We start from the raw sequence: 14852 nt of genomic DNA on the forward strand, positions 1-14852 counted from the left end.
GGCAGAGTCTTATAAAACCAGTCATTACCTTGTCCACACTGCCAGCTTTCCAAGAAGCATTTCCTGTGTGTCAGCCGCTCAGAAGATAACGAGGTAATACAGTGTTTCAGCAATTCCCCTGAGCATCTCTAGTGAATCCAGGGTGTCTTTCTTCTCTCTTCCTTCATAGCAATAGTTACTATATTGAGCTGTGTAGAGGGTAAGTAGAGGAATTGAACCATATTTTCTTTTTCGCTTGTTTAACTAAAGATATTTTGGTTTAAGACTTGAATTAAATTTATGACTGCTTGACTTTGAGTCTCAGAAGTCAGAAAATGCCTATGTACCACTAGCCAAACTGAAATTGAAATGTACATCTATTGCAGTTTTAATGATAATAGTACTGAACAGATTATATGATATGTATGTTTTATATTACCTATTGGTTTGATATAAAATCAGACATAAATAACTATAAATATTAAAATGTTTATACTTAAAAATTGAAATTAAGCATTTCATTTTTATATAAAATAATTTGTTGTAATTTATTTATATTTATAAATATGTGAAGTTCAATTTTCACCTAAAGTTAACAGCCTGAACCTATAAAAATTAAGGAAAAATTTGGGTCAGGACAATTCAGTATCACAATGTATTTATTTAACCTAGTTCTGTAATGGATCAATTCTGTGAAAGAGAAATATCAAGTAAATTAGCTGATGGATTAACCAAACTAACAATTTAACCTGTATATAGCAGATAATTATTCAATATGGAAACTATCAACTAAAATACTGCTACCAGTTTTTGGAAAATTTTAGTTTTAATGGTATATTTCCTTATCACTACTGCCTTATCTTCGTTCTTACTGAGTTTTGAAAACAATTTAAAAACATCTTTATTATGTGATTACACACACTAAAATATGTTTAAAACGCTGCAGAAAAAAATCCAATTTAACATCCAGGTCTAATTCAGAGAGGGAGTGTAGCAGGTAGTGAGCCTATGGTACCTCCCAAATTCATCACCTCTGCCAAGTTTCACCAGTGCATTTGCCAAACTTGTATTGCAGGAACCAACAAAAAGAAGAGAGAGCCCCACCCAGCAGATAATTTCCATTTATTCATCCTAATGTTAATAATAGTGTCATATTTGGAAGCATATGGAATTGTATGGTTTATTGTACTGTCATCATGCTATAACCTCATCCTATCCAAATGTAAGATGTGGTCTTGTCCAAGAGTCAGGGACCACTATGTGAATATATATACTAGTTTGAAGCTTTCAAATATTATTTGAAGAATTTATAGGAAAAGTCCAGATGCTGAGATTAATTAGCTCTGCACTAATTACCTCTTCACATTTTCATTATTATAGCAGAAATCCCAAAGGAGATGGGATATGTGATTATTCCCATTAAACAAAATGTGGCAGAAGTAATTAGGTAATTGCAGTAAAGACACTACCATTTTTATGTAAATGTAATTAACAACACATCATTTAAAAATAGAATTTGAGAGCAAGGGTTGTTGTTCAGATGGTGAATGCTTTCCTAGCATGCATGATGTCCCAGATCCAATCCCCAGTACTACGTAGATCAGGCTGGGTTGCACACAGGTGTAATCTCAGCACTTGGGAGGCAGACAAAGGAGGATCTGAAGTTCTAGATCCTTCCTGGCTACATGTTGAGTTCAAGGACCACCTCTCTAGCTCAGAATGATTCAGGTTGTTTAGTTCAAGGTTTTTATTTATTGGTAAACTAGAGGTCTGAGCACAGGCCACAGCACAGCTAGTGCTCAGTCACATCCCCAGACTGAGATGACTTCATAAAGGAGTAAATAGATCTGGAAAAATTTCACTCGGCTTAGCAATGGTTTTTGTCTCTATCAAGTTACCTGAAGTCCTAGTTTAGTATTATATGTCCCTTCTGTGGATTGTCTTGACACTTAAGCTTTTGTTGTGCTAAAGTTTGCCTATATAGATTGTTGCACGGATTTATGAATAGGAGACATCGGAATGTACTCTCCTGGAGCTGATATTCTCCTAGTGCTGATCAATTATTTGAATTTTCACCTAGAAACAGAAGAACAATTTATTCATAATTTTAAAGAAATGTTTTAAGGAAACCTATGCATGAAGTCTTATTATAATTTTAAGGCACTGGAGGAGAACTTAATTTCTGAACTACCTGCCTTAATCTGGCATCTGCGGTAAAAACAAGAAGGAAAGCAAAACTGCTTTCTTTTACACTAATAAACTTTCAAGGGGGAAATGCAGATGTGCTTCTTTGCTGATTTCTTTTTAAACTTCCCTTTTCTAGTATTTCTCAGTATATCAGTTCCATAAAGCTGAAAGCCATAGTGAAGGCTTGCATCAGCACTGGAAGGATTCAACCACCCAGAAGTCAGTGGCAGATGTTAGCCTGCATCTTTGCGATATTACGGTGAACTGTGGGGCCTCAGAAAAGCTGCTTAGCCTCCAGGAGCTTTTGAATGTGGTCTGTAAAACAGTCAGTCATATCCACCCCATAGAGTCACAAAAAAGTTAAACAAAAGTACGGGTGCAACACGCAAGCCTGGTGACCTGAGTTCTGTCCCCATAACCCATGTAGATCTGGAAGGAGAAAGCTGGCTTCCTAACGGTGTCCTCTGACTCTCATCTAATGACATGTGCACTCTTGCTCCTACTTATGTGCCCCCTTCCCCAACACACACTCATAAATTAAGTGAAGATACAAGGGAATGGGAAAGTGTTGAGGAGCACAGTTTAATTTATTTAATTTGTCTTTACAAAATGCACTAGCATTTTGTTATAAATGACAACTTTTGGTGCAAATTCTTCTCTTTTCCACAGCACTTCTGTAGAAAGTCAAGACAGTAGCTACAGTCTTGCTTCATCCAGGGAACTCCCCAGTACCCTCCAGTTCTGGAAATTCTTTCTCCCAGAAAGTTTACAAAGACCTGAGTGTTGTCATTGCTTAGTATATTTATTTATTTCCATAATTATAGGTTATTTTATATGATGATGAAAGAAAAATAGACAGCTAGGAAAATGGTGTTTACCTAACATCCCTTTGCACACATACACCCTTTGGTGTGTCCAAGAATCCAGCTGCACACAGGGCCTTAAGTCATAAAAGGTGTGCCTGTCCTTTATTTTTAGATAGCTACAAATTAAGCATATTGTGTGTCTCCTATTGGATTATCCCTGAATTCCTGTGAACACTTGGGTTTGTATGACAGGAGAGGAAGGTACTAAATTGAACTTCCCAGTCCACAGGAAATCTATTTAAAGCAAGGCTGAGCCATGAGTGGTGAGCATATTGTGGGGATTGTAGGCTCTGGGTGCCTATACCAACCCTCAAGCAAGTCTATGCACTTTAAAAAATAGAGAAGTTAAAGGCTGATGGACTCACCTGAGCCCAACAAGAATGTGTACAAGTGGCATCCATTTGGATGTGTGTATAATATTCTGTATATGTACATATTTGTGTGTTGTGTGGATATGTGTGATGTGAATATGTGTGAAACATGGAGGTTGACAGTGACCCAGGAGGTCAGCTTCCTGACTTTCATTTCCCTTCCCACTCTTTGATATTGATGACATGGTCAACTGGATTTTGTGTAACAGCAGCTTCTTTTTACAGGAGTATAAGTTCTTTTCCTCACAGGATTTCAGTGAAGGTTAAATGATTATAGAAGTAGAATATCTAGTACAGTTTAGTGTCTATGATCTGCTGGGTCTCAATGTAGACAGTAAGAATTCAGTGGGTGTTATTTTTTATTACTGTTCTTATCATTATATGACTATCACAAAGTGTCATTCCTCATAACATTGATCATCACATCTCAGGATCGGCTACATAGTTTAGGAAGTCTGGGGAAAATGAAAGTGCAGGGTTTCCTGTTTAAAAATGATTCATATTTCCAGATGGTAATGGGGAATGTTCTGTCAGGGTACAGCGATCTGCACAGGATTGGTTACTATAAGCTGTTTTTCACCTTCTCTCATTTTGTTCCAAGAGGAAAGTCAGATAGCGAGCTTTAGGCGGGGCTCTGTGTATATTATTCTGCTGACTTCAGCATCATACAGAACTTTTCTCTCCCCATTTTCTTTCTAGATTGAAACAATGGAAGAACTTTCTGTGGCAAACACCATGTTTGCCCTCAACCTCCTTAAGCAGATAGAAAAATCAAACTCTACCCAGAACATCTTTATCTCTCCGTGGAGCATCTCATCAACATTGGCCATAGTTCTCCTCGGTGCTGGGGGTAACACTGAACAGCAGATGTCCCAAGTAAGTTTGCTTTAAACCTCACATCAGAACCAGGTTTTCAGAATTGAATGGTAGGCTTGCTCCTGTTTTCAGCTCACCTTGAGTCTAAGGAAACAGGAATGGTGGCATGATTATCATCACCAGCCATTACAACACGGACTCTGTATGTTTGAACCTATAAAATGTCCAAACCAGGAAACTATTCTACTGCAAACAGAAGAAAGCTAGCAGCATCTGCACAAGGATGAAAATAGCTACCAATAAAATATTTCTTTAAATCATATCACGCTCAGACTTTGCAAAGCAAACAGTACTTCAGTTGGTTTCAAGTCAAATTATCATTGTACAGATGAGATTCCTGGCAATGTGGTCCCCAGAGCACTCATGGCTTCCTAACTTCCAGCTGAGGCTCTCTCTTAACACTTTGCCACTGTGGGTAGGGTTTCTTCCTCTTTGTTAAATATTTCCTGATCGTTTCAAGCCAGGGTCACAAGGAAGAAAAAAGCACACAGAGAGATGCATAGTTAGATATAGCTTTAATGGACTTCCCTACATTTTCCAACTGTGAAACTACGTTTACACAGTGGGGCCAGGATACTCTAGACACCCAGTCTTTGACATCAGTATGGATAGCATATGAAACATCATTGTCAGAGATGTATGTGTCAAGTTTTCCATTTCCTTCCTTGATGAATGTCAGATTCACACAGCGGGCTGTTTCCCAGACCTTGGAACTACTTAAAATACATACTATAACACACCTGAGGATTCATAAACAGTGTTTAAATTACTCACAATCCTGTTACTTGTTATATCAGAGACATGAAAGTAGAAATCATATAATTAAAATTTCATTGCATTCACATGTATGCAAATATTAACAATATATTTTTTGAGTACAAGCATGCATTGTGCTTTCAGTCACACCAAAATGCCACGGGCTCCTTCCTGCTTTCCCACGAGAATTTATGTGAGCATAAATACATTCTTCTCAGGAACATAGTGAACCATTTTGAGTGTGCCTTTTTTCAGCACAAAGTTTCACAGAGACAACACAAACCAATCATAAATGTAGGTCTGAAGGTAGATATATTCTTCTCTATGCTTGTGGCCATTTAAACATCCTATCTCATAACAAAATTCAATTGTTCAACTCTGATGGTAGTAGAGTTGTACAACATTTCTTCCTCTTTATTTTCTCTGCCTTGAGAAAACCTAGAAAACCACATTTTACCTTAGGTACCATTAGTTATTTTAACTGTTAAGTGTGAAGGACCAGGAACAATATAGCTAGATCACAAATCTCACATGAAGATCTGAGTTGTTCTGGGTTGCTAAAAATGATTTTGATCTACTAGAAGAAAAATTCATCTAGTGCTCACTCTAAACAGAGACAAACTTCCTAAATCAAGAAAGTTCTTTATGAATGTGGGACCATTCTTATAACTTTGCTGCATGAAGAGATTTTATAATTCAACTGCTATCTTTTATTTAGTTTCTAAATAAAAAGAGACTTTCTTTAATTTAGTCAAGCAGCCCTATCTGGGTTTCCTGATTTCTTCCTAGATTAATTATCTAGATTAAGTAGGTCAATGACAGATGTGATTTATATTATAAATGTTACCATTGCCCTCAGCTAAGTGTATAAGGGCACTGAAATTCTCTCAATCTCAAATTTTCTCATCTATAAAGTGGGAAAGCAATTAGAAACTAACTGTAGTAATAGATAAATCTTATTAATTCTAATTCTTATAAATGACCTTTCTGAATACTGCTCAGAAACTTACATAACTCAGCATCATGTGACATTACATACTTGTTTTACAAATAAGTATGGCATCAACTTGGTAAATGGTGAGCTAGAAGATGTATTATTATTATACCAGAAATAAAAAACAGAATAGAGTGGGAAATCCCCTAGACACCACAGGGCTACAGGATATCAGTTTGAAGGCAAGAGATGTTTGTCAGCTCTATGTGTAGAGTGAGTCTGTGATTATGTCCCAGACAAGTTACCTTTTTGAACCCCTGCATGTGCCAGCATCACCTCACATTCAGATTTGTAAGAGATACTGTCCTCAGTAAGGCAGTGTCCCTTCTGGTATTCAGAGAAGCTCTCTTGCTCTCCAGGAAATCCCCAATTTAAGAGTCAATTGTTTTTGAAAGTAGGAAAACCAGAAAGTCTATACAGGAAATAATCCTTCTTTGAAAGGGAGAAATAGGGAAGGAAAGAGAAGTAATGGCATATGACTCAGAGAGTGGAGGGAAAAAAAACAAAACAAAACCCAAACACCAACATCTTTCCTTCTTGTCTAGAAGGCTCAATATGGTTGCCTATTTCATTACAAAGCTCTAATCACCAGCCTAATTTACAAGTTGGATTCTTCTTCACTATGGGCCTCATGAAGAAGTGTTTCGGGGTTAGAGATCCCCAAAGACATTAGCGGTAGGAGCCCCCGTGAATATAAGTCTGGAAGAATATGCTGGGTTGGTGACAGTTTTATGGATAAGGTGCTTGAACCTACCTTTGAAGAGGCCAGTCTACACCCCACCCCCATCTTCACAGGGCTTGGTGAATCTACCTACTTACAGTGAAAAAGATTCAGTGTATCAGGTACCTGTAAATTGCCCCCTGACACAGATATTAATTTCTGTCTATGAGTGCATGTAGTATATGGGAATAACTTATCTTGGGTAATCCTTGCTAATTATGTGGCCCATATTCATGTTAAAGCTCACTGTGGCTTCTAACTTGCTTCAGCTTAAAATGTATTCGGTAGGAGAAACCACGTCAGAGAAAAGTAGGTGAGCTTTATTTAATTGCTTTATTTAAAAATTAAAAGCTAAAAGCTAAAAGTACAATATTAAATATTGGTGTTTTTCAACATAATTTGAGAACTCCATAAAATTTGGATAATTCAGAGTATACTTTATAAATTATCTCATAATAAAATTTATTTCTACAGTGTCCACTATACAAATAAGAATCACATACTTCATGGATTTTTACAATACAGAAGGACTGTCTGTGTTTCTTTTCTACATACAAAGGCAGAGAACCAGACATAGTAACATCTAGATTTGTGGTTCTCAATTTTCTTGCAATCCTTTAATATAGATCCTTATCGTTGTGGTGACCCCAACTATAATTTTTTTCACTACTTGATAACTGTAATTTTACAAGTTATGAACTGTAATGAAAAATATCTGTGTTTTCTGATGGTCTTGGGTGATTCTTGTGAGAGGATTTTCAACCCTCAAGGGGGTCACAACCCACAGGCTGAGAAATGCCAAACGAAAGGTACCCGAACCATTAGCTTGAAGTGACATAATTTTCTATGACTCTGTCATCATTCCTCCTGATTCTGATTGCAGGTGCTGCAGTTTAACAAAATTGGCAGTGATGGTATCACCCCAAGAAACCCAGAGAACTTCAGAGGCTGTGATTTCTCACAACAGATACAGAAGGACAATTATCCTAGAGCTATTTTACAGGTGCCTGGCTTGGGTCTTCATATTTCCTTTGTATTCTATCTGCTATCTCAAAGTCATAGTGTTGAACTGAGAAGAAATGTTGCACAGTTCTCCTATCCATAGATACAACACTCAGACTTGGTGCTGTGATAAATATCTCTAGGGCATCCAGTAATGAGGCACAAAGCTAGGACAGAATCCAGAAGAGTTGATAACTTTTCCATCATGGTTGTTTTCAGACAATCTTCTGACATGTGTTTGTCATATATATATACAACTGCCATATATGTACAAAACTACATATATCTGTGTGTATGTGTGTATAAACTATACATATATATGTATATATTATGTATTCTAAAAGTGTTGTTTGCCATGTTACAAGATTATTTGGGTTCTTATGCCCATAACTATGGATAGGAATTTCAAAAGGGAAAGAGGACAATAAGAAATAATGAAGCATAACATTAGTGACTGCATGAGAGTCCACTGACAACACCATCTACTTATAATCTATTATCATCTACCATCCATCTATTCATCCATCCACCCACCTATCTTTGAATAATCTGTCATCTATCTAGCTACTTATCATTTGTTTTTTACATTCATCTACCTACTCTATATCTATCATCTATTTTCATCTACATAGTGACAATCATTTATTATCATCTATTTATCTGCCTGTATCTACATACCTGTTACTTCACTCTATCAATAGATCTATCTATCTATCATCTATCTATCTATCTATCTATCTATCTATCTATCTATCTATCTATCTATCTACCTATCTATTATCTATCATCTATCTACCTACCTATCTACCTATTAAATACCTACTACCAACTTATCTATCCATCCATCTTTCTAATTTATTACAGATAGTATATTTATTTGTCCATTTATTACCTATTATATGAAGTAATACCTTTTTCATATCCTATGTTCTTAAATATCAACAGCCTAGTTACATTAGAGAAACTTGTCTAAGAATAAACTTTTGGTAACTAATTTACACAACCAGGCCCATGATTAGATTATAAGAATATGTCACCTGAATTTTCTTTCCTGGATATCCTGGTGCACCCTCCACCTGGTATTCTGTGGGATAGTCTAGGTAGGGAAAGCCTCCATGATGTCTTCTGAAACATTGTAGACCTCAGGCTTGCCTTCTAGTTCAGTTGATGTTGTGAGCCAGTCCATCACAACATTCATAGACTACAAGTTGAGCATCTGATTTCTCATTTATTTTGTGAAGTTCTAAAGCTCTGGTTATTCTACTGTAGAAGCTACCTTGTAAAATGGGAACCTATTAAGGCTATATACATTTGATAACTTTTCACTAGAGTTCCATTGAGAACTTCATAACTGGAAAGTAAAATTATACATATGTTGGGAACTTGAGGATATATGTATATGTGTTTGTATGTATGTGTGTAATATATTTCACTATATATAGTGAAATAATTATCATAACATAAAACATCAACCACACATGAAATCTCTAGTATGTTTGTGTTTGTGTATGTGTGTATAACACCACTGAAACATATCTTTATCACAAACCTCAAAAATAGTACAGTCTCACTAGCTATAGTTACAATACTATACTTTAGATCTTCTGAGTGTGTCTATTTTGTAATATAATAAACATTCTTTAGAAATATTATAGTTTACAAACTTCAAAGGAACCTATATTTCTTTGGGGCAGTGGAGTTCCTTATTTCTAATGGAATCTAATCTATAGACATAGTAGAATTCTAAACGAATTAAAATGTACCTTTAGAGCCTTACCTCATCACATCTGTATACACATAGTAGAATTCTAAATGAATTAAAATGTACCTTTAAAGCCTTAACTCATCATATCTATACACGGATTTCTGTTTCTGTTTTGTTGGTTTTGGTAGTGGTTTTCTGTTTGTTTTACTTGTTGGGTTTTTGTTTTGCTTTGGTTTTTGTTTGTTTGTTTTCTTTGTTTTTGATGAGGTATTCAAACAAGTTTGCCTTGAACTCATTGTGTTGCTATGATGGGCCTTGTACTCAGTTTTTGTGTCTCTGACTCTCTGCTGGGATCAAAGATGGGAGCCATCACTGAAGTCTTTTTGAACAGCATTCTTATAAAAATCTTAACTCTGGTGGACTAGAAAAACACCCATGAGTACAGTACTTTATTGTTGTGTTGAGAAAATGTTATTCCTTTAGGATACTTTTGTTAATAGTACTGTGTTATAAATGAAAAAATTCTTCCTTTTATTAAGGCACAAGCAGGAGATAAAATCCATTCAGCCTTCTCCTCTCTCAGCTCAACAATCAACACACCACAGGGAGATTATTTATTAGAAAGTGCAAACAAGCTGTTTGGAGAGAAGTCTGCAAGATTCAAAGAAGTAAGTGAAGCTCTTCCAAAGTCAGCAGGTATCTCAGTTTCAAAGAACTGCTCCACCATTCCTGAGAGCAGAGTCAGAATTGTGAGTGGACTTTTAAGGGATGAGCTGACTGTCTCTTGCACCCCCGTTGAGGACACTCCATGCAAAAAAGCAGCAGATGATGTGACTGCTATTCTCCTCTATTCCCTAAGCTATCCCTTTGTCCTTAGTCTTTAATGCAAAGGGCAGCTGGAGCTAGACCTGGCGTGTCAGCTAAAGACACTGTTCCATTGTTCTACACCTGGCCCTGCCATCTCAACTCCCATTTCTCCATGTCTCACTAGTTTGGTTGGAGCTTGTAATTTGTCACTCTATCCCTTATCCACATTATACTGTATATAACTTTTGGTGTTTTCTTGCTTTAAAGGAATACGTCCAACTCTCTAAGAAATATTACTCAACAGAACCAGAAGCAGTGGACTTCCTTGAATGTGCTGAAGAAGCTAGGGAAAAGATTAATTCTTGGGTCAAGACTCAAACCAAAGGTAAACCTTTGGAATTTTTCTTCTTTTTTTCTAGATAGAAAACTTTGATTTTTCTTATTAAGCCATTCTTAAATTCACCCTCATTCCCTTAAAATTTGTCAAGTCAATGTTCCTTCACCTCCTTCTGGGTTGAATAAACCTAAGATTACTGAGAAAAACTTTGGAAAATAATATAAAAGGAAGTAAAAGTCTTTCCAGATACTATAAAAGTTACACTTTAAATGCATGTCTACAGTTTTTATTATAAAATGTAAACATGTGTTGTGCTTTCTGAAGGTGAAATCCCAAACCTGCTACCCAAAGGTTCTGTAGATGAAGACACTAAGATGGTGCTGGTGAATGCTGTCTACTTCAAAGGAAAGTGGAAAACTCCATTTGAGAAGAAACTTAATGGGCTTCATCCTTTCCGTGTGAACTCGGTATGAAACAAGATGCATTTTCCTAACATGTATTTAAGCTTTTGCAAAGATACAGAAAACATTAGAGTCTGTTCATTAATTTTCTTACAACTTACTAGTTACAGCTTATGAATGTTTGGCATTGACTCTTTCATGCTACTGAGTATGCTCAGTAGTTTTCCTAAGAGTTGATGTGAATAGAAATGAAGTCCACAGTTTTATAATTTTAAGCCTGGACTTACATGTTAGTTCTACATTTATATCATGAACATCATCCATGCGTTAGGTTTTATATCTTTAAATCTAGAATAATACCTACTTCAAAAGACTGTTGTAAATATTCAATAAGATTTATCTAAGTTCTTGTCTGATTTTAGGTATTATTATTGTTATTATTATTATTATCTTATAGATCATTGCTTATAAAGTTAAAAAATCCATTAAGTTTGAGTAGTTGAGAAGTCAACAATATACAAATAATTTGCTTTGTTGATTGAAGATAAAACATTTTCTCATTAGCATTGAAACAGAAACCATTTAGTATTTTAGTCTTGGTGTAAATATCTCAAACATCTGAGAATTGATTTTCATATTTTACTCTATAATAATATTAGCATGAGAGCATACCTGTCCAGATGATGTTCCTCCATGAAAAGCTGAACATTGGATACATAAAGGACCTGAAGACTCAGATCCTAGAACTTCCGTATATTGGAAACATCAGCATGTTCCTGTTGCTTCCAGATGAGATTGAAGATGCATCCACTGGCTTGGAATTGGTAATGCATTACAATTTCAAATCTGTCATCAAACTTTCCTTTGTTCAAAATAAGTATCTATGACTTGGAAATGGGATGTAATTTGTTACAGAAATTGATGAGTCAACTGGTATGCTATGTCACAAACTTTCAAAAAACTGAAATTTACATCGTTCATGCTACTAAATTTGTCCAGTTGATTAAATTTTAAACACAGTAACTTCATTTAATTGTTACTTTTTTATGTTTTGAGATTATAATTGCAACATTTCTTTCTATTTCCTCTCTTCAACCCTTCCTTATGCCCTTATTTGCTGTCTTTCAAACCCAAGGCCTAATTTTTTATTAATTGTTGTTTCATGCATTCTCTCTCTCTTTATCTCTCTGTATATATATACATCATATTTTCTATATTGTATCTATATCTATATACTTAGATAGATATCAACACACATAATCTTAAATACAGCTTGCTCACTCAGCAACTGATTTTAATGTTAGACTTTGGGCTTTTTCTCTCTCTCAAGTTCCCCTTTTGTTTGTTCTTTATGCTTTGCAGCTGGAAAGTGAAATAAACTTCACTAACTTCAACAAGTGGATCAGCAAAGACACACTGGATGAAGATGATGTTGTGGTCTACATTCCCAAGTTCAAACTGGCACAAAGCTACGAACTCAAGTCCATTCTTCAAAGCATGGGCATGGAGGATGCCTTCAACAAGGGCAAGGCCAACTTCTCAGGAATGTCTGAGAGGAATGACCTTTTTCTTTCTGAGGTGTTCCATCAAGCCAGTGTGGATGTCACTGAGGAGGGCACTGTGGCAGCTGGTGGGACTGGGGCAGTTATGACAGGGAGAACTGGCCATGGTGGCCCACAGTTTGTGGCCGATCATCCATTTCTTTTCTTTATCATGGACAAAATTACCCACACAATACTATTTCTTGGTAGATTCTCCTCACCCTAAAAGGGGAAGACCTATTTCTACATGAGGTTTTGTAGCATGAACTATAAGCCTCAGAATTGCTTCTTCAAGTGCCAAAAGTTTAAATACTTTCCTACACGTTTTTATACTTCTGCTATACACTAAATATAACCTAAAAGCAACTGTATAGTAGTCTTCAGTGCTTACAGTATAACTCTATTAATGATTTTGTTTCCTAAAATTGGATGATGTCTTTTTAGTTCATCCTTATTACTGCTTTGTCTTTATAACTTTAGTTTTTACAGTGTTATTTATTATTTATATAATGGTTGCTTTACAAATTGTCCTCTGTTTAATGAAACTGTAACACTACAGAAGCAGAAAATTAGATAATTTTCTATTTAAAGAAAATCATCCAATTTATTTCATAATGAAGGAAAAATATGAGTCTTCCGTGCTTTCCCATGATATTCACCCAGAAAAAAAGTATTTAACAAAAGCCATGTTATATCTCTATCATTATATATCATATGTATGTATCTGCAACTCATCTATAATTAGGACTACATCATAAGTAAGCATGCTTACTTACACACTGTTATCTGTTGTTCTCCATTAGCCATGCAGAGCATAAAACTTAGCAATCCTTGTTTGTTAGTTATCTTTCTATCACTGTAACAAAATACCTGAGATAATAAAGTTCAAATATTTATTTTGGAATTTTGTTTTAGAAACGTTTGTCCAAGTTTAATAGGCTGGTTGTTTCTCTGTGTATTGAGACCTGCCCTGGCTTGGCGTGGTTTGTCCAGGAGTGCACCACTTCATCTAACAATCTCCTTGATTGATGATTGATGTGGAAGGGTCTAAACCACTGTGGATGAAGTCACTCCTGAACAGGGAGGGGGTCCTGGCTTCTCTAAGAAAGCAGAACAAGCAAGGCAGGAAGCATCCCTCCTCTATGGCTTCTGCTTCAGTCTGCCTTGAGGTTTTTGCCCTGCTTTAGTACCGTTCCTAGACTGTGCTATGAAATTATAAGCTGAAGCCAACCCTTTCTTCCCCATGTTGCTTTGGTTTATAGGGTTTTATCATACAAAGAGAAACCCTAAGTAAGACAAGTGATGTCTCATTTACTGTTCTATTTTTTATGAAGAGACACCATGACCAAGGGAACTCCTGTAAAGGAAAGCATTTAATCAGGCTTGCTTATAGTTTCAAAGACTTAGTATCATCATAGAGGGAGCATGGTGGCAAGCATGCTGGCATTCTGCTGGAGTAGAAGCTGAGAGCTTTACATCTTGATCCACAGAACAGATAGAGAGCAAGAGATACACTGACCTTCAATGCCCATCACCAGTCCCATATCTCCTCCACCAAGGTCATACCTTCTAATCCTTCATAAATGAGGGACTAACTAAGCATGCAGATATTTGAGCCTTTGGGGCCAATTTTATTTAAACCACCACAGACTGGTTGTAGACAAATTGACCAGAGCCCCTTTCTCATAGTAAGAAAGACACATATCAATTCAGAACAGTTTATGTCAGTCCTTTGAGGCATCCTTTGAAGGAAACAGAATTTTTGGAAGACAATGCAATATAGGTAAACACGGTAGAGACCTAATGATCAGAGTAGGTTCCCTTGTAGGGAGATAAAAGAGCAGAGCTCCTATCTCTGGACCAAGGAAAAATAAAATGAGAAGGTAGCCAGCTGAAGAACAGGAGAAAGACTCCCAACAGAAGCTGAGCATGCTAGTAGTCAAGTGAGGGTCTATGTCCTTGTTTTCCCAATTTATGGTATTTAGATAGCTTCACCTCAGGGACTATGATGCCACTGGAATTGCACACTCAATTGTTCCTGGTTAATTCTCCCTATTTCCTTCTGGGTTTCTACTGAAATGATTTTTTTTTGGTACTTACATATTTTCTGTTTCTAAACGTTTTGGAATACCTAATAATTTGTCTAAACATAACTATTGTGTGACTAAAAGGTGTGGCTCTACTTACACTCCTACTTCTTTTTGTTCCTATTCTTCTTCCTTACTAGTGACATGTGTGCATAATGTGATATGTACATACACAATAAACAGCAATAACAAAAACAAAATTATCACAATAAAGTCAATGTA

General features: G+C 36.1%; 1 protein-coding gene across 1 annotated transcript; it reads left to right on the forward strand.

Annotated features, from left to right (window-relative positions):
• The first annotated feature begins 4111 nt into the window (after nt 1-4111).
• On the forward strand, nt 4112-12769 carry Serpinb2 (serpin family B member 2). Its single transcript, XM_021172987.2, has 7 exons — nt 4112-4279; nt 7634-7753; nt 9997-10125; nt 10532-10649; nt 10926-11068; nt 11662-11826; nt 12365-12769. The coding sequence occupies exons 1-7, from the start codon at nt 4112-4114 to the stop codon at nt 12767-12769; spliced, it is 1248 nt and encodes a 415-aa protein (XP_021028646.1).
• The last annotated feature ends 2083 nt before the right edge of the window (nt 12770-14852 follow it).

This window comes from Mus caroli, unplaced genomic scaffold (genome assembly GCF_978045245.1).
Source record: "Mus caroli unplaced genomic scaffold, Mus_caroli_1 scaffold_1, whole genome shotgun sequence".
In the NCBI taxonomy this organism is placed as follows: Eukaryota; Metazoa; Chordata; class Mammalia; order Rodentia; family Muridae; genus Mus; species Mus caroli.

What these genes read in the sequence shown, in the direction of transcription:
- Serpinb2 (XM_021172987.2), top strand. Translation starts at nt 4,112, where the DNA reads ATGGAAGAACTTTCTGTGGCAAACACCATGTTTGCCCTCAACCTCCTT. An exon ending in CTGAACAGCAGATGTCCCAA is followed by an intron (nt 4,280 to 7,633) that starts GTAAGTTTGCTT and finishes TTCTGATTGCAG; the next exon opens with GTGCTGCAGTTTAACAAAAT. An exon ending in AGTCTGCAAGATTCAAAGAA is followed by an intron (nt 10,126 to 10,531) that starts GTAAGTGAAGCT and finishes CTTGCTTTAAAG; the next exon opens with GAATACGTCCAACTCTCTAA.